This window comes from Aegilops tauschii, chromosome 5, assembly GCF_002575655.3.
Source record: "Aegilops tauschii subsp. strangulata cultivar AL8/78 chromosome 5, Aet v6.0, whole genome shotgun sequence".
Classification (NCBI taxonomy): Eukaryota; Viridiplantae; Streptophyta; class Magnoliopsida; order Poales; family Poaceae; genus Aegilops; species Aegilops tauschii.
The window spans coordinates 12,164,617-12,190,324 of record NC_053039.3 but is presented as its reverse complement, the minus strand read 5'-3'; the positions used below and the strand labels follow the sequence as shown (position 1 = coordinate 12,190,324).

At 46.1% G+C, this 25,708-nt stretch overlaps 1 protein-coding gene across 1 annotated transcript in view; it reads right to left on the bottom strand.

Annotated features, from left to right (window-relative positions):
- Window positions 1-20,616: 20,616 nt before the first annotated feature.
- The window catches only part of LOC109732874 (uncharacterized), a 44,233-nt gene continuing 39,141 nt past the window's right edge, over window positions 20,617-25,708 (bottom strand). The window contains exons 4-5 of the mRNA XM_073499626.1: window positions 22,722-24,390; window positions 20,617-22,034 (exon numbers count right to left, since the gene is read on the bottom strand). Coding sequence (XP_073355727.1) covers window positions 21,402-22,034; window positions 22,722-24,390 — 2,302 coding nt within the window. The 3' untranslated portion in view covers window positions 20,617-21,401. The remainder of the gene's footprint in view (window positions 22,035-22,721; window positions 24,391-25,708) is intronic.

The window sequence follows — 25,708 nt, the reverse complement described above, 5'->3', positions numbered from 1 at the left end:
ATTTTGCCCTATCAAGACCCAAGTAGTGCAGTTATTTGGCAGAGACTTGGACTATGTAGACGTACACAGATTGGTTCTATTAGATGACCGAAAGGGTAAAACAGAAAAAGACAGCATAGACCTCAAGAAGAGTAGAAGAACAGTTGAGAGTTGTGGAAACTATTTTTTTTTCTAGAATACTGACAGTGGAAACTTCAAAAACCGTAGCCCACAGGTCACATACGTATAATTGCGACCTCACCCTATCAAGGACGTAACTAGTGCAGTTCTTTGCACTAGTAGAAAAAGAGGCTTCCATACGCCCCCATTAGTCCCCAAAACAATCGAACCGCGACCAAAGGGGGCTTTAGTCGCGGTTCGGGAGGAGACCCGCGACCAACTATCTGGGCCTAGCGCGCTCGGTCGACAGCTGGCGGACGGGAGGGGCTTTAGTCCCGGTTGGCCTGGCCAACCGGGACTAAAGGTCCCCCAACCGCGACTAAAGGCCCGTCCAGCTGGCGGACGGGAGGGGCTTTAGTCCCGGTTGGCCTGGCCAACCGGGACTAAAGGTCCCCGAAGGCCTTTAGTCGCGGTTGGCCAGGCCAACCGGGACTAAAGGCCCATCCCTATATATAGGACTCAGCTCACTTCACTTCACTCAGCTCACTTCACAATTTTCAGAAGGGGGTGGTGGGTTTGCTTTTGGTTTCTCCTATGCACACAAGGTGTTCGATGAAATGCCCAAGAGCCTGAAACAAACATGATATGAAGTGTCCGAGCCACACTTGAGCTTTCTCATTTATTTTTCCTCCGCGATCGCGGTTAGCAACTTGAACCTTTCATGTGTCATTGATAAAATATGCATGTGTGTAGTTCATTGTTTAATTTGTATTATTTCTAGCTAGTTAGTTTAACAAATGCATGATGGTTAATTATATACTTTATATAATAATAATGCAGATGAATCGGCAATGGATGTACGGTCCCCGACTCTCCGGCGAGTTCACTACGGGTTTGAAAGATTTCCTCGTAGTGGCAAATGCGAACAAGCAGCAAGGTTTTATTATCTGTCCATGTGCTGTCTGTAAGAATCAGAAGGGTTACTCCTCCTCAAGAGACGTTCACATGCACCTGCTTCGGCACGGTTTCATGCCAAGCTATAATTGTTGGACCAAGCATGGAGAAAGAGGGGTTAGAATGGAAGAAGATGAAGAAGGGGATGATATCGATGACAACTATCATGATCATTTCGGTGATACTTTCATGGAGGATGATGCTGAAGGTGGGGAAGGTTAGGTGAAGGTGAAGAAGAGGCACATGATGAGCCCGCTGATGATCTTGGTCGGACCATTGCTGATGCACGGAGACGCTGCGAAACTGACAAGGATAGGGAGAATTTGGATCGCATGTTAGAGGATCACAAAAAGTCATTGTATCCAGGATGCGATAATAGTCTGAAAAAGCTGGGCTGCACACTGGATTTGCTAAAATGGAAGGCACATGAAGGTGTAGGTGACTCATCATTTGAAAATTTGCTGAAAATGTTGAAGAATATGTTTCCGAAGAATAACGAGTTGCCCGCCAGTACGTACGAAGCAAAGAAGGTTGTCTGCCCTCTAGGTTTAGAGGTTCTGAAGATACATGCATGCATTAACGACTGCATCCTCTACCGCTGTGAATACGAGAATTTGAATGAATGCCCTGTATGCACTGCATTGCGTTATAAGATCAGAGGCGATGACCCTGGTGATGATGTTGAGGGCGAGAAACCCAGGAAGAGGGTTCCCGCCAAGGTGATGTGGTATGCTCCTATAATACCACGGTTGAAACGTCTGTTCATGAACAAAAAGCATGCCAAGTCGTTGCGATGGCACAAAGAGGACCGTAAGTCCGACGGGGAGTTGAGACACCCCGCTGATGGAATGCAATGGAGAAAGATCGACAGAGTGTTCAAAGATTTTGCAGCTGACGCAAGGAACATAAGATTTGGTCTAAGTACTGATGGCATGAATCCTTTTGGCGAGCAGAGCTCCAGCCATAGCACCTGGCCCGTGACTCTATGCATCTACAACCTTCCTCCTTGGTTGTGCATGAAGCGGAAATTCATTATGATGCCAGTGCTCATCCAAGGTCCAAAGCAACCCGGGAACGACATCGATGTGTACCTAAGGCCATTAGTTGATGAACTTTTACAGTTGTGGGCCAGACCTGGTGTACGTGTCTGGGATGAGCACAAAGGAGAGGAATTTGACCTACGAGCGTTGCTTTTTGTAACCATCAACGATTGGCCTGCTCTCAGTAACCTTTCGGGACAGACAAATAAGGGATACAATGCATGCACGCACTGCTTACATGAGACTGAAAGTGTACGTTTGGTTAATTGTAAGAAGAACGTGTACCTGGGTCATCGTCGATTTCTTCCCCGAAATCATAACGTAAGAAAGAAAGGCAAGCATTTCAACGGCAAGGCAGATCACCGGCCGAAGCCTGCGGAACGTACTGGTGCTGAGATATTTGATATGGTCAAGGATTTGAAAGTCATCTTTGGAAAGGGTCCTGGCGGACAATCATTTCCGCGGGGAGTTGACGGGCACGCACCCATGTGGAAGAAGAAATCTATATTTTGGGAGCTAGAATATTGGAAAGTCCTAGATGTCCGCTCTGCAATCGACGTGATGCATGTTACGAAGAATATTTGCGTGAACCTGCTAAGCTTCTTGGGCGTGTATGGGAAGACAAATGATACAAAGGAAGCACGGCAGGACCAGCAACTTTTGAAAGACCCAGATGACCGGCATCCGGAATGGTTTCAAGGTCGTGCCAGCTACGCTCTTACCAAAGAAGAGAAGGTCATTTTTTTTGAATGCCTGAGCAGTATGAAGGTCCCGTCTGGCTTCTCATCGAATGTAAAGGGAATAATAAACATGGCGGAGAAAAAGTTCCAAAACCTGAAGTCTCACGACTGCCACGTGATTATGACGCAATTGCTTCCGATTGCTTTGAGGGGGCTCCTACCGGAAAATGTTCGAGTAGCCATTGTGAAGCTATGTGCATTCCTCAATGCAATCTCTCAGAAGGTAATCAATCCAGAAGATCTACCACGGTTACAGAACGATGTGGTCCAATGCCTTGTCAGTTTCGAGTTGGTGTTCCCACCATCCTTCTTCGATATTATGACGCACCTCCTGCTCCACCTAGTCGAAGAGATTTCCATTCTCGGTCCTGTATTTCTACACAATATGTTCCCCTTTGAGAGGTTCATGGGAGTATTAAAGAAATATGTTCGTAACTGTGCTAGGCCAGAAGGAAGCATCGTCAAGGGCTATGGAAATGAGGAGGTAATTGAGTTCTGTATTGACTATGTTCCTGACCTTAAGCCGATTGGTATTCCTCAATCGCGGCACGAGGGGAGACTAAGTGGAAAAGGCAAGATCGGAAGGAAATCCACGATATGTATGGACGGTCATTCTATGACTGAAGCACACCACACAGTTCTGCAAAATTCCAGCTTTGTGGCTCCGTACTTCGAGCAACACAAGAATATTTTACGCTCGGACAACCCGGGGAAGCCTGAATCCTGGATTAGAAAGGCCCACATGGAGACTTTCGGCAGTTGGTTGCGAAAACATTTAATGAATGACAATGATGTTGGAGATCAGCTGTACATGTTGGCCAAGAAACCATCTTCGACTATAACGATTTTCCAAGGGTACGAGATAAATGGGAATACATTTTACACCATCGCCCAAGATAAAAAGAGCACCAACCAAAACAGTGGTGTCCGCTTTGATGCAGCAACCGAGAATGGGCGAAAGGTCACATATTATGGTTACATAGAGGAGATATGGGAACTTGACTATGGACCCTCCTTTAAGGTCCCTTTGTTCCGGTGCAAATGGTTCAAGCTAACAGGAGGTGTGGTAAAGGTGGACGAGCAATACGGAATGACAATGGTGGATTTCAACAATCTAGGTTACCTTGACGAACCATTCGTCCTTTCCAAAGATGTCGCTCAGGTTTTTTATTTGAAGGACATGAGTAGCAAACCGAGGAAACGGAAAGATAAGAAAACGATCAGTACATCATGCGATGATCCAAAGCGCCACATTGTTCTTTCAGGGAAAAGAAACATCGTGGGAGTGGAGGACAAGACAGACATGTCAGAAGATTATAATATGTTTGGTGAAATTCCGCCCTTCAAAGTGAACACTGACCCAAGCATTAAGTTAAATGATGAGGATGCTCCATGGATACGGCACAATCGTAAGCAAGCAGGGACACAAGGGAAGAATTGATGTGTAATAATTTATTGTACCAAACTTTGTATTTGGTCGATGAACTGAATGATGTATCAAACCTTTGTCAAACCTTCAAGGGATTTTAAAATGAATTAGTTTTATTTTTCTGATTTTTTTGATATATATAATTGTATTTTTTAAGATTTTAAAATGAATTAGTTTTATTTTTCTGATTTTTTGATATATTATTTGTATTTTTAAGAATTTAAAATGAATTAGTTTTATTTTCTGAATTTTTTTGATATATAATTGTATTTTTAATATTTTAAAATGAATTAGAAACAAAATAATATAAACTTTAATAAAATATATAAGTACAAACAAAATAAAATAAATTTTAATAACAGGCAAAAAAGAAACAAAACAAAAAAGAAACAAAACAAAAAATGTAAGTAGAAACAAAACAAAATAAATAAAGCAAAAAAGAAACAAAACAAAATATGTAAGTAGAAACAAGACAAAATAAATAAAGCAAAAAAGAAACAAAACAAAAAAGAAACAAAACAAAATATGTAAGTAGAAACAAAACAAAATAAATAAAGCAAAAAAGAAAACAAAAAACAGGCAAAAAATAAAAAATATGCCTCCTACTGGGCCACCACGGCCTGAATACGACTAGAAACCCATCAATGGGCCAGGATTCAGGCCCACAGAAGGCCCAGTAGGCCCACAAGCACATAGTGACAGAATAGGCCCATAAGCCTGCATTTGAGAGGAGCTCGAAGTGGTGAGCGCAGCCGCGCTTATAAACCACTGTCGAAGCCTCTCGGCTAGCAAGGTGGGACTAAACATCCCACCGCACCGCGCCAGTTCCAGCACAATGGCTTTAGTCCCGGTTGGGGAGGCGGACCGCGACTAAAGGGTACCCTTTAGTCGCGGTTGGTGTGGCCAACCGCGACTAAAGGGTACCTTTAGTCGCGGTCCGCCTCCCCAACCGCGACTAAAGGTACGTCTATATATACTGCACTTGGCAGTTTCGCCACTTCCCATTCTCCTCTCTCTCGGCGCCGAAGCCCTGCCCCGACGCCGATCGACGCCGAAGCCCTGCCCCGACGCCGACGCCGACGCCGAAGCCCTGCGCGCCGCCGCCCCCGTCCCCAGTGAGCGCCGCCGCCGCCCGTGCCCTGCCCTTGCCCGCCGCCCGTGCGCTGCCCTTGCCCGCCGCCCGCCGCCCGACGCCCTGCCGCCCGACGCCCTGCCGCCCGCCGCCCGACGCCCTGCCGCCCGCCGCCCCCCGCTCGCTGGCCCTGCCTGCCGTCCTCCGCGCGCCGGCAGAAGAAGAAGAAGGAAGAAGAAAAAGGAAGAAGAAGAAGAAAGGAAAAGGAAAAAGGAAGAAGAAGAAAGAAGGAAGAAGAAAACAAAAGAAAAACAGAAGAAAAACAAGAAAAAGGAAGAAAAAAGGAAAAAGGAAGAAAAAAAAGAAAACAAAAGAAAAAGGAAGAAAACAACAGAAGAAAAACAAAGGAAGAAGAAAAAAAGAAAGAAGAAAAAAAAGGAAAACACAAGAAAAACAAACAGAAGAAAAAAACAAAAGAAAACAAAAAAACAGAAGAAAAACAAAGGAAGAAGAAAAAAACAAAAGAAAACAAAAAAACAAACAGAAGAAAAAAACAAAAAAAAGGAAAACACAAGAAAAAAGAAAAAGGAAAAAGAAAGAAAAAAGAAAACAAAAGAAAAACAAACAGAAGAAAAAAACAGAAGAAAAAAGGAAAAAGGAAAAAAGGAAGAAAAAAAAGAAGAAAAACAAAGGAAGAAGAAAAAAGAAAGAAGAAAAAAGAGGAAGAAGAAAAAAAGAAAGAAGAAAAACAAAGGAGGAAGAAAAAAAAAGGAAGAAGAAAAACAAAGGAAGAAGAAAAAAAGAAAGAAGAAAAAAAAGGAAGAAGAAAGAAAGAAGAAAAACAAAGGAGGAAGAAAAAAAAGGAAGAAGAAAAACAAAGGAAGAAGAAAAACAAAGGAAGAAGAAAAAAAGAAAGAAGAAAAACAAAGGAGGAAGAAAAAAAAGGAAGAAGAAAAAAAGAAAGAAGAAAGAAAAAAGAAAAAGGAAGAAGAAAAAAAGGAAGAATAAAAAAAGAAAGAAGAAAGAAAGAAGAAAGAAAAAGGAAGAAGAAAAAAAGAAGAAAGAAAAAGGAAGAAGAAAAAAATGACAACCAAATGAAAACCAAAAGAAAGAAGAAAGAAAAAGGAAGAAGAAAAAAAGAAGAAGAAAGGAAGAAGAAAGGAAGAAGAAGAAAGAAAGAAAAAAGAAGAAAGGAAGAAGAAGAAAGAAAGAAGAAAGAGGAAGAAGAAAGGAAGAAGAAGAAAAAAAGAATTTTTACTTAAAGAATCTTATTTTTTTAATTCCTCCTCCTCTATGTCCCCTTAATCTTATTTTTTAATTCCTTTATACTTAAAGAATTTTTACTACATGCAGGAGTGACATATGGCGGACGATAGAGCCGAGCCGCTTAGGGATCCGGAGGCTGAACGTTATTTAATGGGCATCATCAACAACGAGATTCCTTATGTGCCGGGCTCAGAATATGAGCAACAAGAGGATGTAGTCTCTTCTTTTCTGAACCTTGACGGTGGAACAGAGATTGTCGATGATCAAGAAGGTGAAGGAACGGACATTGTCGACGGAGGTCAACCGTCAAAAACCGACGATCTCGAATTGCAAGTAGCAACCACCTCCGGCGAGGTATATATATACATTGAGCCTCTCGTGATACAAACTTACTGAAATGTGAATACATATGTATTAACGCGCGCGACTCTCTTTCTTTTTTAGCCCTCCGGATCGAGTACGACAAAGCGTGGCAAATCCAAGACGATGAAAACAGGAGAAACATATGCCATTGAGTTTGTCAGTGAAACCGGCAAGCCCCTACAGCACACCTCAAAGTTTATCAACCAATGCGGAGTCGTTGTTAGAGACAACGTCCCGATCACCGTCCAGGAATGGAAGGAGCCAAAGAAGGCACGTCTTGGTTTCAGTTTTGTCGACAAGAGAACGAAAAAGGATTGCTGGAGAAAGCTTATGGAACATTTCATTCTACCTCCGGAATACAACAAAGTCGATGAATTCGGTAACGAGGTTCCGGGTGGACGTCAGAGGAGGAGGCTAGTTAAAGAGTTCGCTCTTCAGAAGATGGGCGAAGCATTCCGGAACTTCAAGAAAAATTTAACCCGTGACTATGTCAACAAGGGCAAGACTCCGGATTTCAATGGACAACATGAGAAACTAAAAGATGATTGGCCAGAATTTGTGAGGCAAAAGCAATCGGAGCATTTCAAGGAAATATCGAAAAAAATAAGGATAATGCGAGTAAGAAAAAGTTCCATCATATTATGGGGCCAGGAGGATACCGCCTTTCGGAGCCTAGGTGGCAGAAGATGGAGGAGGACCTGAGGGTGTGAGGAATCCCTCTAGGTACAGAGGGATGGGACCCAAGGGCCAAAAGCTGGTGGTACGGGCATGGGGGATCGCTAGACCCGGAGACAGGGGTGTGTGTTCACCGGCAGAGACAGTTTGCTCCCACCCAAGCCCTTATTGACGCAATGACCCAAGCTCAAGAGGGCTTGATCAAGTTCAACAGAGAGAAAGACGCACTGACAACAGCCCTCGGGAATGATGAACACGGAGGACGTGTACGAGGCAAAGGCAAAGTTCCGTGGAAAGTAGGGTTTTCCCAGGACAATGACCCGTACTGTTACAGAAGCCGTAAGAGAAAGATGGACCGGGATGCAGATCTTATGACGAAGTTTGCATCGGAACTCCATGAGTTGAAGCAGACTGTGCATGAACTAGTGAAAGAAAAATCGGCTGCAGGGCCGCATGAAGATCATGAAGCGGATCGCGGAAGCCAGCAGCGGAGAAGCAGCGTGGCTTCCACGGATGCCCCGCCTGGTGCTAGTGCACCGATGATCGAGATTCGTGCACCGGAGCCTCACTACCCCGTGGATGATGTAAAGGAGATGAAAGAATGTGATCTGCATTATCCCGTGGGGAACGTTTCCACGAAGGTAGCTAGCGGTAGTGCTTTACCCTGTACACCTGGAGCACTCCACCACAACAACCCCATTGCATATGGCTATGCTCGTGTCACGGTGGAAGACATAGTCCAAGGGTTTGAGGACCTGGAGATTGACAAACCTACACCCGAAGGGGAGAGAAGACTTGGAGATGTCAAGCGCCAGTTCAGTCTATGGAAAAAGAAGTACATAGTGTTTCCAGGCGAGGCGCCAAGGCTAGCAAGTCCACCCCCCTCCGATGGTGGTGGTGGTGGTGGTGGTGGCGGTGGTGGTGGTCGTGGTGGTTCACCTACACCTCCTTCACGCCATTCGACGCCGTCCCCCGATCCACAACCTCCGGCGGGTACGACGCCCCCCAATCCTCCTCCGGCGGGTACGACGCCCCCCAATCCACCTCCGGCGAAGAAGCAGAAGCAGGCGGACAGCAAGGAAACCCGCTCCTGGACTATTAACCCGGACCCTTATGTACCTAAGACCACAAGGGTACCGGAGCCATCACTGAAGCCTCTCCTCCCAAGGCCTGGGGAACTTAGTGAAGCTGAAACCAAATTGACCGCGTCTGCTGATTATGAGAAATGGAAGGCGGATATGAAGGCGAAAAAAGAGCCTGAGCCCAAGCAAGTATTCACTGAGAAGCAAAAGAAGTGGGCTAAGGATTTTTTGACGACACCGTCCCAAGCCGAGCTGAATATGCCTGACGACTATGGACATGAACTTCGTAGGCAAGCAAAAATATTGAAGGAGGAGAAAGAAGAAAGTAAAAAAAGTGGGAAACAAGTTGACCAGCTCGGGATGCAGAAGAAACAATCGATCCCCCCGCTCATAGTGAAAGCCGGTCCGGAAGAGGACCCCGAGATCATAGCAGCTGCGGCAGCACTTGGATTGACCGTAGCGGGTGCCATGAAACAAGCGTCCGAGATGGGTTTGACTCTTCGTGCCTTCTTAGGCCTTGAGGATGCGCCAGTATGTGAGATAACATTACAATATGTGCGGAATGGGCCTCTCGTCGAGCCTGCGCGGGAAAAGAGTCTACCACCACAAATGCGAAATCTGCTACGTTAGTACAAGCAATTCATAACATGGGCCGACAAAGAATATGTTTATACGGATGTTACAGATGAGCATCACACCAAACGGTACTCTGTAGAAGTTCATATGAGTGAATTGTTCCAGCTGTTCAATCTGCGCGACCTCGACAAATCTATGCTGAGTTGCTACGTTCTGTAAGTGATTTATTTCTACCTCATCTCGTTCTTCATTGCCTGCACTATATATATATATATTGTCCTAACTATATTGTTGCATACGCTATTATGCAGATTGAAGATTTGGGAATGCAAAATAAGAAACATCCATGATGTTGGGTTCATTGACCCACATATCGTTAATGGACATGTGTTACAACATCACCCCGAAGACGTGGAGAAAGACTTGTACAAGTTTCTTAGAAAGCATCAACTCAAAAGTCATATTCTATTTCCTTACCATTTTGGGTGAGTGTTTCTCTCTTGTGCCCATTCTTTTTTGTTTACTCCATGCATGGTATGTCTAATCGATGAGTTATGCATGACTGTGCATGTAACGTGTTCGCGGGTTCCACTGGATTCTGCTAAATATTGAACTTCACACCTCCAGAGTTCTAATCATGGACTCTATGGATTCGGATCCAAAGCGTTGGGCCGACATGAGAAAAATGCTGCAAAAGTAATTATTTTCAATCATTTGAGCTCTATATCGATCGGTCTCTTTCGTTCATTTCCTAATATCAAGTAACTAATAACTCCCTTGTTCATTTAATTTTCTTTGCCCTGTAGGGTTTGGAGACGGTTCTCAGAAGAAATTGTCGGTGAATTCAAACATGAGCTAGATTTCAGAAGGTTAGTTAATGTGGATAAGCAGCCACCGGGGACCAATCTATGTGGATACTATGTTTGTGAGAACATCCGGAGACACACCTCTGAGCGGAAGGCATCGGATAGCGTGCGGAACGCGACGGATAACTTGCGGAGGAGGCTTAGTCCAGAAGCTCGCTTCCGACCAATTCAAGAAGAATTAGCAGGATTTTTCATGAGGGAAGTCATCAATCCTAAAGGAGAACACTATACCGAGGACGAAGAAATTTATATGCATACCCAAGATTGAAACTTGTTCGAAGTTGTATATGGTCATCCATCCTAATTGTGTATGGAAACTTGTTCGAAGTTGTATATGGTCACCCGAGATTGAATATATATTATATATTCCTCTTGAATTCTTCTTGTTTGAAATTTCATATGCATGTATATAGTAGCGTAGAATATGTGTACTGAAACTTTATCAAAATTAAAATAAAACACAAAATAAAATATAAAAGAAATAAAACACTCCAAACTAAAAAGAAACCAGGTTTAGGGGGGCTAAAACCCTAAACCTGCGGTGGAGGCCTTTAGTCCCGGTTGGCCACGAGAACCGGGACTAAAGGTCCTCCGCCCCGACGGACCACGGGCGCCCACGTGGACGGGCCTTTAGTCCCGGTCAGCCACAAGAACCGGGAGTAAAGCCTTTAGTCGCGGTCCATAAGAGGCGCGACTAAAGGGGCGTCTTTAGTCGCGCATATTTAGTCCCGGTTGCACAGCCGGGACTAAAGGCTGTTGCGAACCGGGACTAAAGGGCTTTTTTCTACCAGTGTTGGCTAAAAGGGTGAAACAGAAAAAGACAGCACAGACCTCAAGATGAGTAGAAGAACAGTTGACAGTTGTTCCTCGCCCATACCCAAAGCCCTCCTCCTTGCCTTGCTGATCAGCAGCTGATGCTACACCGGCCAGCTCCCTGCTTTGTTAGTTATCACTTGCTTGTCCGTTCGTCGCTGCATGAATATGGGCACCTTCCTTCCATGTTCCACAAGCTGTTTCACATGGCTGCTCTTGCTCCTAGTCTTCGCTGCACATCCATCTTCTCAAGCCTCCAACGCGACTGCCAAATTGTCCGCTGTCTGGAGCACAGATTCGTATGTGCTCTTCCAGTCCGTCCCACCTATCCTTCGCTGCAGCGATCTATGCAATTGACATTTCAGGCTGTAACTACCCCTGTAGGAAATCTGACCAGAGGTACTTCTTTGCAATATGCGTCTTACCACTCGCCTCCTGGAGCGGTGATGATATTGCGGTCGTTTGGTCCGCCAACCTTGGCCGCCCACTCCAGTTCGGTTGCACCCTCAACTTCACCGCAGATGGGGACTTGGTTCTTCGGGATTACTATGGCAGCCTCGTCTGGTCCACCAACACATCCGGCCAATCTTTCGTTGGAATGAACATCACAGAGTCTGGCAATCTGCTTCTCTTCAACCAAAAGAACTTGCCTGTCTGGCAGTCCTTCGATCACCCAACTGACGCTATGCTTCCCCGGCAGCCATTAATGGAAGGGATGAAGCTGACGCCCAACATCTCCAACGCCAGCAACGCTGCCAGCGATCAGTTATATCTAGCTGCTCATCATGCTAGCCTGCAAGCGTTTACAGGGTCAACGCAGCAACAGACCTACTACCGAAGCTTTTCATACTACGGTGGAAACACAAGTGATTAACCTACATACATTGCGCTAATCAATGGGAGCCTGAACATCTTCCCTTCCTCAATCCCACCCACACACTCAATCAGAAACATTGTGATCGACCTGCCTCCTGCACGCTCATTTCAGTACATGAGATTCGAGTCTGACGGACATCTCAGGCTGTACGAGTGGCATCAAAGCAACGCCCGTTGGTCTATAATGGTGGGACCCACGGTCAGCGACCCAGACAAGCCAGGAAGCGAACCAGCCAAGGAGGGACCAAGCCAGGAGGAGTAGCTGAGTCGAGTGGTGTATTAAAGGGCCAAGTGTGGCCAGTTGTAAGGCATGATGTGATTTAATTGAACCAAATGGAGAGAAGCTGATCTTCCTCCTCCTTATCCCCTTCCTCTCCCTTCGTCTCACCTACCCCCTCCTGCATCTCCCCCTCCTTAGATCCGTAGGCTAGATCGGTTCCCTTACATCTGGTATCAGAGGTCCAGCCCGTCGATCTGGAGACCGCCTACCCCAAGCCACGTTACCAGACGAAGCAGGCGCAGCAAGCGGCGGCGATGGAGGAGCAAATCGCGGCCCTAGCCAAGGCCGTCAATGACGGGCGGTTGGCCAACGAGGTCCACCTCGACGTGATCCAGCAGTCGTTGGAGCTTTGGAGGCCAGCGGTTACTCATCTCCAGCAACAAGTCGACGAGTTGCGCACGCAAGTGGGGTGCATCGTGCTACACCCGGCCCTGGCGGCGCCTCCGGATCCGATCCCGGAGGGCGACGCTGTGGTGCGACCAGCTTCGGCGCCAGACACCGCCGAGCACCACGGGCCGTTAGGCCACGGCGAGATCGACATCACCGGGGGCTCGACACACGGGGTGGTCACCACCCAGTTGCCGCCTCCGATCAAGGGTAAGTCCTTGGCTAATTCCCATGCTCTGGTTGCTGTCCGCGCGTTAGATTCGTCCATACCGCATCAGATCGACCCGCCCATGACACATTTCCCTAATTGGTCGTTGCCTAAACTCGATTTTCCGGCGTTTGACGGGGAAAATCCGGAATTCTGGAGAACTAGATGCGAGAAATACTTTGATGTGTATGGTGTGCAGCCCGATCTGTGGGTCCGTGTCGCTACCTTGCACTTCACGGGTAGTGCCGCGCGCTGGCTGCAACTTCAGGAGTCTAGGAGTGGATCTATGAACTGGGAAGAACTCTGTGCAACCTTAGGCACGAAATTTGGGAGAGAGCAGTATCAAGTTCATCTTCGGCAGTTCCGTCTGCTGAAGCAAACTGGCACAGTGCATGAGTACATGCTACAATTTGAGGAAATCATGCATCACTTGCTGGCGCATAACCCTGCTTTTGATCCTGTGTTTTTTACCACACAATTTTTAGAAGGGATTAAACAAGAGATTCGCGTGGGTGTGTTATTACATCGGCCAAAGGACTTGGACTCCGCCTTCTCTTTGGCTTCCTTGCAGGAGGAAGTGATGGAAGCGATTCCACATCGCGATTACCGGCGACAGGAGGGCGGGGGGCCGCGCATACCACCTTGTCCCATCGGGGTCGTTGGCGCGCCGCAACAACGCCAACAACCACCAGGCTTGCCGGTGGCTGCAGAAGATCGTCGGGGCCAGGAAGCAGCACATGCTCCAGAGCGGGCGGGCCGCAGAGACGATCGAGTGGCAGTGCTCAGGAATTATCGCCGCGCCCGCGGGCTTTGCTTCAAGTGCGACGAGCGGTGGGGGCAAGGTCACCAATGTGCACCCACTGTCCAGCTCCACGTCATCGAGGAGCTCTTGGAGCTACTTCAAGCTGAGTACCCGGAGCAGCAGCAACACGACGACAAGGACCAGGAGGAGGTGTTGATGTCCATTTCCAAGCTGGCCATGACAGGACAAACTACACCGCGTACAGTGCGGTTGCTAGGGCGAATCGAGGGCGTGGAGGTGCTGATTCTGGTCAACTCTGGCAGCTCTCATAGCTTCATTAGCGAGCAAAGTGTTGCGAGGATGCAAGCTGCAGTGCAGCCGCTGGCTCCAGTACCTGTGAAGATAGCTGATGGGGGCACCTTATCATGCACAGGCATCCTGCCGCGATGAAAGTGGAAGACACAAGGGCAAGTTTTTCAGTCTTATCTGCGAGTGCTACCTCTGGGGTGCTATGACATGGTCATCGGAATGGATTGGCTAGAGCAATGTGGACCTATGTGGGTGGATTGGACTAACAAAACACTCCAGTTCACCCACGAGGGCAAGGAAGTGTTGTTGACTAGGATTCAATCTCGACTGCAGCCAGTCCTGAAGTGTCAGCTGCTCAGCTCAGAGCCATGGAAGCTGAGGGTGATATTCTCCATTTCGTGACCCTGTGTGCAATTGCGCCGGAGGAGACCGACAAAGGAAAACTTCCAACAGAAGTGCAGGCAGTGCTGGATGACTTCCAAGTGGTCTTTACAGAACCAACAGGACTGCCTCAGGATAGGGATTTGGATCACTCCATCACACTGTTGCCAGGGGCCAAACCAGTTAACATCCGGCCATACCCTTACACCCCGGAGCAGAAGACAGAGATCGAGAACCAAGTCAAAGAAATGCTGAAAGCTAGGCTAATCACTCCAAGCATCAGCCCCTTCTCATCACCGGTGCTGTTAGTCAAGAAGAAAGATCTGACCTAGAGATTCTGCGTGGATTTTCAACATCTGAATGCCATCACAGTCAAGAACACATATCCCTTACCGATCGTCGATGAACTGCTCGACGAACTAGCAGGGTCCAAATGGTCCTCGAAGCTCGACCTGCGAGCGGGATACCACCAGATCGGACTGCGACCAGAAAGATGAAGAAAAGACAGCGTTTAAAACGCATCAGGGGCACTTCCAATTCCGAGTGCTTCCATATGGAGTGACAGGTGGACCAGCCATGTTTCAAGGGGGCATGAACACAATGTTTGGACCACTGCTGCGCAAGGGGTTTTTAGTTTTCATGGATGATATCTTGATGCACTCAGCCACCTTCTCTGGCCATCTTCTTCTGCTATGCCAAGTTCTCACAACACTTAAGGCAAATGACCAGCGAGCAAAACTCTCCAAATGCACGTTCGCACAGAACAATATCTCGTACTTGGGGCACCAGATCAGTGATGCAGGAGTCTCAACACTGCCCGACAAGATTCAGGCGGTGACAACATGGCCGCAGCCAGCATCAGTGAAAGAGTTGCGCGGGTTTCTGGGGCTAGCCGGGTATTACCGCAAATTTGTGCGGAACTTTGGCATCATCAGCCGGCCCATCATAGATTTTCTCCGCAAGAACTCATTGTTCGTATGGACGAACGTCACCGAAGAGGCATTCCAAGAAATCAAACGAGCGCTGATCCAAGCCCCGGTGCTGGCATTACCAGATTTCTCGAAGCAGTTCGTGGTGGAGACTGACGCAAGTGCTACCGGAGTGGGGGCAGTCCTAATGCAAGAGGCGCATCCAGTGGCTTACTTGAGCAAGGTCCTTTGCCCGCGGAACCTGGGCCTCTCAGCATATGAGAAGGAGTGTTTGGCACTGTTGTTGGCAATCGACCATTGGCGACCATACCTCCAACACGCAGAGTTCCTGATCCGCACCGATCAAAAAAGCTTGCTCAACCTTACCCATCAGCGCTTGAATACCCCAATTTAACAGCGTGCGTTTACCAAATTGGTGGGGCTGCAATTTCGTATCCAGTACAAGGCAGGGCCGCTGAATCGAGCCGCAGATGCACTATCGAGACGCCGGCATGAGCAACCTACAGAACTGAATGCAGTGTCAGTGTGCAGACCAGTGTGGCTGGACGCAATTGTGGCCGGCTATCAACACGATCCAGTTGCGATGCAGAAACTCGCGCAGCTAGCAGTCAATCCGAATGCTGAGAGCGGCTTTACCTTGAAGGAAGGTGTGATTCGTGATCACGACCGCGTGTGGATTGCGGAGGACAAGGACACACAGCAGTCCATCATCAAATCGCTGCACGACAGTGCAATGGGGGGACACTCGGGATTCCACGCTACCTACAATCGAACCCGACGACTCTTCTCATGGAAAGAGATGATCAAAACCATCCGCTCTTGCTCCATTTGTCAGCAAGCCAAGACGGAGCACAAGTCGCCGCCAGGACTGCTGCAGCCTTTGCCAATTCCAAAGAAACCGTGGGCAGTGATCTCGGTGGACTTCATCGAAGGATTGCCAACGTCAGGTGGCTAGAACGTGATATTGGTCGTCGTCGACAAGTTCTCAAAATACGCATACTTCCTGTCGCTCAAGCACCCATTCACAGCCTTGCAAGTGGCGACGGTGTTCATGCGCAACATATACAAGCTGCACGGCTTACCAATGGCCATTATCTCAGACCGTGACCGCATCTTCACAAGCAACATTTGGCAAGAACTCTTCAAACTCTCGCAAAACACAGTTACGCCTCAGCTCATCGTATCACCCCCAGACGGATGGGCAGACAGAGCGAGTCAACCAATGTGTGGAGACCTATCTCAGGTGTGCGGTGCACGCGTGTCCCAAAAACTTGTTTAAATGGCTCTTCCTGGCTGAATATTGGTATAACACTTGCTTTCACTCTGCACTGGGGCGTACGCCGTTCGAAGTGATCTACGGGCATTTGCCTTGAGAATTTGGTGTGATCCAAGTGGAAGAATGCACAGTGCCGGACCTGGCAGCATGGCTGAAGGAAAGAGAGATTATGCATGAGCTACTACAGCAACATCTGAAACAGGATCAAGACAGGATGAAAAAGCAGGCAGATAAGCATAGGACAGACAAGCAGTTCGCTGTGGGAGACTCGGTATACTTACGTCTGCAACCATACATCCAGACATCACTTGCACAACGACCGTACCAGAAACTGGCCTTCCGGTACTATGGACCATACAAGATCATCGGGCGCGTGGGAGCGGTGGCCTACAAGTTGCAACTTCCAGCAGGGAGCAAAATCCATAATGTGGTGCACGTGTCCCAACTCAAGCAAGAAGTCAGTGTGGACGTGCCAATCGCAGGTTCGCTCCCTCCTGATAACGCCACTCTTCAGGCCTTGCATGTTCCTTGCAGCATCCTCGACGATCAGTATGGTGGCGCGTCAAGTACCACCAGGCGCGTGCGGGTGCTCTGGGACAACCTGCCAGCGTCCATGGCAACTTGGGAAGACCCGGACGAGCTCCGTCGCCGTTTTCCGGCAGCACCGGCTTGGGGGCAAGCTGGCTCTCAAGGAGGGCAGAATGTAACGGTGGGACCCACGGTCAGCAACCCAGACAAGCCAGCAACCGAACCAGCCAAGGAGGGACCAAGCCAGGAGGAGTAGCTGAGTCGAGTGGTGTATTAAATGGCCAAGTGTGGCCAGTTGTAAGGCATGATGTGATTTAATCGAACCAAATGGAGAGAAGCTGATCTTCCTCCTCCTTATCCCCTTCCTCTCCCTTCGTCTCACCTACCCCCTCCTGCGTCTCCCCCTCCTCAGATCCGTAGGCTAGATCGGTTCCCTTACATCTGGTATCAGAGGTCCAGCCCGTCAATCTGGAGACCGCCTACCCCAAGCCACGTTACCAGATCTGGAGACCGCCTACCCCAAGCCACATTATCAGAGGTCCAGCCCGTCGATCTGGAGATCCAATTTGGTATTTTTCATAAATAGGATAGCATTTAAAAATGCTGAATTGGTGCTGTTATAATTGCTAATGCTCATCTTTGCACAAAAGTGATGTTGTGTTCCTTAACAAATAATTGTTATGGAATTTTTGGCAAATGATGAACATTTTTCCGGCAACTCTTGAGCAACTTCAAACTTCACTTGAATTTGAATTGACTTGAATTTCAAATGGGATATTGAACAAAGGTGATTAAGCACTGTTTGGAAAAATGATTAGGTTAATCACAGAGGTTACTATAGCATGACACTGGGGATGTTACAAGCTGTTGTGTGCCTTCGAAACATATCTCTCTCGTGTGTATGTTCTGCATAATTTACCAGTGGCCTGCCTATAATGTTCAGCTTCTTAATTGTATAGAACCCTCCAAACTGTTAATTTGCTGCTCCTGTAGGCTGATTAATTGACCTTGGGTTTCTTCTACCTGGACAAGTTTTCTATCGCATACACACGTGCGTTGTTGTAGTAGTAGAGCTCCCTCCGATCCATATTAATTGACGCAGACTTACTACATCTTTAGTAGTTTAATGGTAGTCCTATTAGTTGAATGGAAATCAATTAATTTTATGCCGTTCATGCGCTCAGTTGTCGGCCGGCCCCGATGGAGCCTTGCAGCCCCAACGGCGTGCTCGCACACGCGTTCCACGGCGACCACATCACCAGCGCCCCTGCCATCCTCCTCCAAGCCCGTGGCCAGTGGCTCCCCAAGGCCAAGCTATGTCAGGCAGCAGCAGCAAGGTGAGCCCCATCACTCTGCGTTTATTTCTTCAGATCATGCAGCAGCAATGTGACCGAGGAATCGATGCTTTACATAATTGATCAGTTAACTGGTAATATATCTATAGAATAGCCAAGCAAAAAACATTGCGTTTCCTAGATGTTCCATACGATATTAAAGTTGGAACCAGGCTAATAGACAAACTGCATATCCGATTATGCTAGAAAAAAGGAGAATAAAAAGTTTACTTTTATGATGGTAGGATGTCTTAGTTTTGTTTCCTATGTTCTTTCTCAAAAAAGAAATCTGGGATACACCATCAGTATCAACACCGGTAAAAAGAATCCAATCAAAACATGATGTTTTTCCCTTGGCTATATGTTTATTTGAAGGAAACCATTCAATTCTCAGTGATCTTTCTTTATGCTCCTTATTGCCATTTTTCCTAATGTGCCTATAGAAGTGATTTATCAGGTGTTTTGGTATATTATCTTATAAGGGAGTCCCAAAGTTTTTTGGATTGTGAATTCTCTGGTCAGAATCGGTTTTTTTTCCCCCTTGTGTTCATTTATTTCTCAGATTGCAGAACTGACGAGTGTAGACTAAGTTGATGATCTACAGGTGTTGCTCCTCTCCCCTGATGTGTAGTGCAACTATAAATAGGGAGAGAATTGCGTGAGGAGAGCTCTCTTGCTACTGTTCTGAGCTCACTCTTTGACTAATCTAAATGCTCTCTCTGCTCACTGATCGATCAAGGATGGCACTGAAATATCAGCAACGACCAGCACAAAAAGAAAGGGAGAATAAATGGGACCAATTAACTTACTTCTGTTTAAGAGTACACTACTTTTGACTTTGGAGTCACACTGGTGAATGGGGCGTCGCATGGTCTATGCTGGAGGTGTTCACATATAACAAGTTCACTATTTGTTCCATTGGTCAGTTGTATAATATGTGGGCGTATTTAAGTTGAAATATGCTCCTTTCTTGGTATTTGGAGACAAGATACTGGCAGTTTTTATGTTACCAGACTGTTTATTAGTTATCTGTAGTTTTATAACAATCTCCATTGTCAATGGGTTCAGATTTTTCAGGAAGAATGGGTCTTGTATTTGTATTATTTAATTGTGCAATAATTGATAGATAACAAAAGATAGATACTTAAGAAGTTTACAGATTTGAGTATGAAAGTTTCACCCCGGTGAGTGTGGTATTGAATCATAACTCTAATAGTGGTTTAGTTTATTCTAGGTTACCAGTACAAAGTATGAACACTCTTGCAGAGTTTAAATGGTAAAGTAGCAAAACAGTATTTTGTACTTGGTTTATACTCCGTACTTCATAGCTTTATCATATCCAGTTGCTCCCTTCGCCATATATTTTTTCACGGGGCCAAATAATTTGGTAGCCGAGCAATGAGCAATGTTTGCCTCTGTTTTGTATTTGCCTCTGTTTTTTCACTAATATAATCACGTAAGCCACGGCGCATGTTTCTGCCATGATTTCCTTCGGTTGGATTTTGTCGATTTAGGTGTTGAAAAATTATGGGTTGTGGATGCAGGATTAAGGACATGTACCTGCACTACAACGAGAGATCTAGGCTGCTTCTTTGTGGCTTCCAAACTTGAAATGTTTGTTTGGAAGTTAATTTAGTTTTTTTGTTGTGGATTCACATTTTCTCACATGTACCATCCTCTCTGACCTTTAGATTCCCAAAAAACTAAATGAAGATATGGTGGTATGGTCTCAATAGTACAACTTAAAGCCTTCCATGCTTTATATTTTCAAATTTGCTCTTTATGTTAGATCCGGTGTGAAAAGCGGCTTCCAAGCAGAGGATGCGGGAGTGTTGGCCACATTTGGTTTTCGACTTGGATGTCTAAATATTCTCATAATACTTGACTCCCTTTCGGCCCTTGCGCCATTGGCGCAACGAGTCATCTAGTGAGAATAAAGCAAGCCGGGCCAGGCCCATGGAGCAGCTGTGTCCAGTGTGCGACGCTCTCCGCTGATGGCCAGTGCATAGGCTCCGACGATGGCAACCTGATGGCTCGTGCCACTGCCATCCCTCCGACCGTAAGCCCCCTCCCTCTTCCCCCAACTCGAACAGCTTGCATCGTTTCGCTTATTCGAGCCACTGTAGCCGGTAGATCGTGGAAACAGAAGACTCCCTTCTCCGAGTTCAACCACGAGCTGTATGCTAACTTGCCAAGGATCGAATTGGGTGGGATAGCTGCTGTGCCGTAGAAACTGCGATCTGCCCAAACCTTCGCGTGGTCGTGTCTCTTAATTGGATACAGTCTTAAGAGACAGACTTGGGTACCGCTGCATATACTACTGCTATTACAGTATTATACTCAGTTGTTGGCATCAACATCCTCTGTTGTTCCTGCTGATTTTTTTTTTATTTTTTTGAGAAACATTGTTCCTGCTGATTGCATCCCTGCAAAGTCTCCGTGTGAACCAGCATTCCCAAAGATGTCCTGTCCACAGAGAAACAGTTGTCTGAAGTCTGAACACAAATGCACCACCAGGGAATAAACTTGCACACTACATGTTTCAGAAATACACTGACAGCATGCAATGTCTTTGGGCTTACATTGTTCATGCCATCACAACACTTTAGACACAAATCATCTCGAGAAATGCACAACATCTCAATGGCAACACATGCTTACATTATTCACTGCCCAGATGTTAATCGGTAACTCTGCATATACTACTACTGCTATTAATTATGTTGTTGGCACCATCATCCATTTCATTGATAAGGTGGTAAATTTCCAAGGTTGTCTTGTGCACTCAGAAACAATGTTTGTACATAAATGTGCGATCAGGGAATAACTTTCACACTTCACAGGTTTCAGATATGCAGTGACAACATACAAGGTCGCTGGGCTTATTTTATTCAAGCCATCACAAACGCAAACACAGATACAAAGCATCTCAAGGAAATAAACATACAAATACAGAGCATTGACGCTCATTGCACTAATAAATCTGCAACTTGATAGACTGAAGCAATACGTGAGCAGAATAGTACTCCCTCTGTAAAGAAATATAATACCTTTTAGATCACTAAGGGAGTACTCCCTCCGTCCCAAAATAAGTGTCTTGTGCTTAGTATAAATTTGTACTAGAGCTAGTACAAACTTGAGACACTTATTTTGGGATGGAGGGAGTATTTCTTAACTCAATCCTTGTGACCCATTGGCGGAGGACTAGAGGTAGATGGTTCCATGTTTTCTGATTCGTGTGCCTTAGTTGCCATTCTTGTTTGTACACTTTCCTTAGCTTCTTTCACCAGTGAACTGAGGCTCCTGAGAGGCTTCATTCTCTGCGCCCCATCCTCTTCGATGGCAAAAACCATTGTCATGTCAAGATGACGCATGTGTTCAGAGGCACTGGACAATGCATTCATCAAGCTATCCAGGTCGTTTTTGCCGTAGTTGCCATTGTGTTCCATCATCGATGTGACCATCTGACACGTAGTCTTCATCAGCCTCAGGCAACGGACAGTCAGATCACTGTTTTTTTCTACCATCTCATTGAGCTTCTTTGGAAGGCTAATTACATCAAACTGTAAATCTTGATCAGCACTAATGAAAGTGTTAAATACCGTCACACAAAGGGATAACAAGGGTGCACAGAATTCCTCATGCTCGTCATTCTCGGATTCATCTTCCTCCAGTTCCACCTCATCCCAGTATTTTTGATCCTCCACACCCCTTTCCTCTTCTTTTACCACGATCTCAAGTTGGTCTTGTTCTGCTCTTGCTTGTGTTTCATCTTTCGAAAATTCATAACCAAGTATTTTTTCAAGCACCTGAAACATTAAGAACATGTATGCTTCAGTTTCAAGTAGGTAAGAATTCAAGGTAGGGTAGTCCTCACTGCATATGTGGGAAAGTAGTGGCAGAACCCCAGCTCGATGCACCCACCCTACCCACACAAGAAAACATACCAAAACATTTCAAAAAAAAAACTGAAATTCTGTGGGAATGATTGAACAAATGTTTTAGATGGTTGCAAAAATTGGTGGTCAAATGACAACCAAGGAACTGTGCACAAAAAAATAATTACAAGTTGTGCTCAAACAGTGCACGTACAATTTGAGTAATTTTCATTAAAAAATTTACAGAACTCCTTGGATGTCATTTGACCACTGAACTTTGCAAGCATCTATAATGTTTGTTCATCATCATTCCCACAAGATTTCAGCTTTTCTTGAAATATTTTGCTATATTCTTTTTTGCGTGGGTGTACCGTGGGTGCACCGAGCTGGGGTGCAGAACAACCACTCTCTACTCTCTACTTTTACTACCCCCACTGTTCCAAAATAAGTGTCACGGTTTTAGTTAAATCTTCAACTTGAACTAAAACCATGAAACTTATTTTATAATTTTAACTAAAACCATGAAACTTATTTTAGACCGCAGTCAGTTTTGAACTAAAACCACGATATTTATTTGGAACGGAGGGAGTATTTCGTATGAACTATATATGTATGTACCTTTGGCATTATAGAGGTCATGATTTTCTTCATTTTAATGATACATTCATCATCTTGAGTGTGTTGAATCTCAATAGATATGCTTTCATCCGACTTCATTGATAAAGCCAAGGTGTGATGAATGTTGCACATATGCTCCAAGATTTCAGCTGCTCTTATTCTGCACACCCTGTTCTCGTCATCTAGAAGGATTTTAGTGAGGCTACCTACAACGTCACCATCTAGCTGTAAGATTATACAAGTATTGCCTCCCCTTTGGAAACGTAACTTTGCTAGTGCTTCACCTGCCAACTCTCTAATGGACCTGTCCACGGCGCCAGCAGCAAAGATAGCTACCAACATCTTGATAAAAGTTGGACTGCTCTTGGTATCCATATATAGTTGCGTTAGTATCCGCATAGCCTTTTCCCGCAACTTGACATTACAGTGGCGACAGTTGAGAATCGTCTCCATGGTGTGGATTGCTTCCTTGTTGTTTGATATTTCTCGGCGTATCCTTGACCCAGTCTCTCCCAGAGCAGCCACAAGAAGGTGCATAACCTTGAGCGATCCCTCTACTACCCTGATGGACCATGGACCATCGCTGAATTGGTGGATTAGGTCGGAGGTCAAAGGCGCCAAGATCTTCGGTAGCAGACCTTGGGTCTCACTCATGATTTTGCGATTATTCTCATCTTCTGCAAGCTTCCGGAGGATGCACAAGCCTCGCAGCACCAGCTTCCCGTGGTCTTCCCAATCCCCCACATTGTTGCCTTTAGGGTATGACTTGATTAGACGGTATTCTTCGAAAGTACCGATCAAGGAAGATATGTACTGAATCCCCACAGGAAATTGCTCCAAATGGATGTCAAGAGCAAGGTATGCCACTATCCCGGCGGCCTTGTTTCTCATCTGAGTCATCTCTTTGCCATACACACCCCGTGGATTCAGCGTCTGCAACAGTTTCTCAAGTACAGGTGAAGATAATGCAGACATGATCAGATGTTTCATCAACCTATGCTTATTAGAACTTGCAATTTTGGGTCCACTTTCCCCAAAGCATATGGCTGTGTACAAGAGGTGTACGCCGGAAAGGCAGTCATGAGGCGACCTGGAACCTATCAAGTCTACAGCATGTGTGATGAAGTTCCTTCCTCTCGCAAATGATGGGTTCTTCTCGCACCCAATCCTTGTGTCACTCAAGTAGGTCCAAACTGCTTTGAGTTCATCGTGCCCATATGTAGGGATCAAATCCATAACCATCCTCTTTCCCGCGCGACCAAAGATGAATCTGTAGAAGAAGAGCACACCTTGGAGTGAAGCAAGGGAGTACAAGGTGTCCATCGCCGGCTTCAGGTTTGCTTGTTCATCTGAGTTGCCCCCGTAATCGTGTTGTATCAGGCGCAAAAGCGATACCCCTGCGGACATCAACCCCCCAAACATGTAGACAGCCGTGAGAGGGCACACAAGTATGGCCAGCACCAGCATTTGAACAACCACGGAAACACGTTCTAGAAAGACCCATATTGAAGAAAGATAGGCCCAGAATTTCTTTTGCGGGGTAATAACCACATTTCTACCCTCTTGTGAGACGTTTTTGCTCGAGAAGGCAGATAGAGAACCCTCTAGCATGTCATAGGCTGAAGACAGTATATAGGTTAATCTTTCATTTAGATAGACATCGAATATCCTGTCAAAGATATAAACAAGTGAGACACACACTAATGAATTACAGGATAAATATCTTTGACCAATAAAAGAGCGCATTTTATATCACGCGCGAGTCTTTCACATCAGCAAAACAATAGAATAATACTAGCTTTTATTAATTGCATCCAGTAACATAACGAGCTAGCTTTTTTTTTTTGAGGAACTCATAACGAGCTAGCTCGGTGTACAGAGGAATCTAAAGTTGAATTGCTAAGCGCGCGTTGAAGAGGTAGGTTTAGGGTTTTGCGTGGGTGGCTAACATCCAGCCCCACGTCTCTTTATATGGATGATCATAATACAATTACATACGTATACAAATATGTGTACATGTACAATATGCTAGACCCTATTTTACATGCCCCTCAATCTGAACTACATATAAGATTCAGATTGGTTCTGAAACGGTCTAGCATCTGTCGAGTAGCGGGTTTAGTAAATACATCCGCTAGCTGATCATCAGTTGAGATAAACCTGACTTCCAGTTTACCAACAGCTACTCGTTCCCTCACAAAATGGAAATCAATCTCAATGTGTTTGGTCCGAGCATGAAACACTGGATTCGCCGTCAGGTAAGTTGCCCCTAAGTTATCACACCACAATATGGGTGTGCGCTGCCGTGTGACTCCAAGTTCTGTGAGAACTGTGTCTATTCAAATGGCTTCAGCCGCGCCATTGGCCAACGCCTTATACTCTGCCTCGGTGCTAGACCTCGAGACTGTAGGCTGCTTCTTGGAACTTCAAGATATAAGATTGGGTCCAACAAATATAGCAAAACCACCAGTAGAATGCCTGTCATCAACACAGCCTGCCCAGTCTGCATCGATGAATATACTGACTCCAGTAAATCTGGACTTACGAATCCGTAGTCCCGTGTCTAGCGTACCTTTGACATACCTCAGAATACGCTTAACTGCTTCCCAATGAACCTCCGTAGGCTGAGACAGGAACTGGCACACTTTGTTCACGGCAAAGGAGATATCTGGACGAGTGAGTGTCAGATACTGAAGTGTTCCAACTACACTGCGATACCTCAAAGAGTCGTCAGTACTCAGCAATGCACCACCGTGACGCGAAAGGCTCTCGGATGTAGCAAGTGGAGTGAAAGTGGACTTGTAGTTCTCCATGTTGACACGATGAAGGAGATCAAGTGCATACTTCTTCTGCGTCAATGTCATGCCCCCTGAATGAAAGGACGCTTCCAAACCAAGGAAGTACTCCAACCGGCCCAAGTCTTTGATGGGAAAACTCGCAGACAAGGACTGCACAAGGAGATCCACCACAGTAGGTGTAGAACCAGC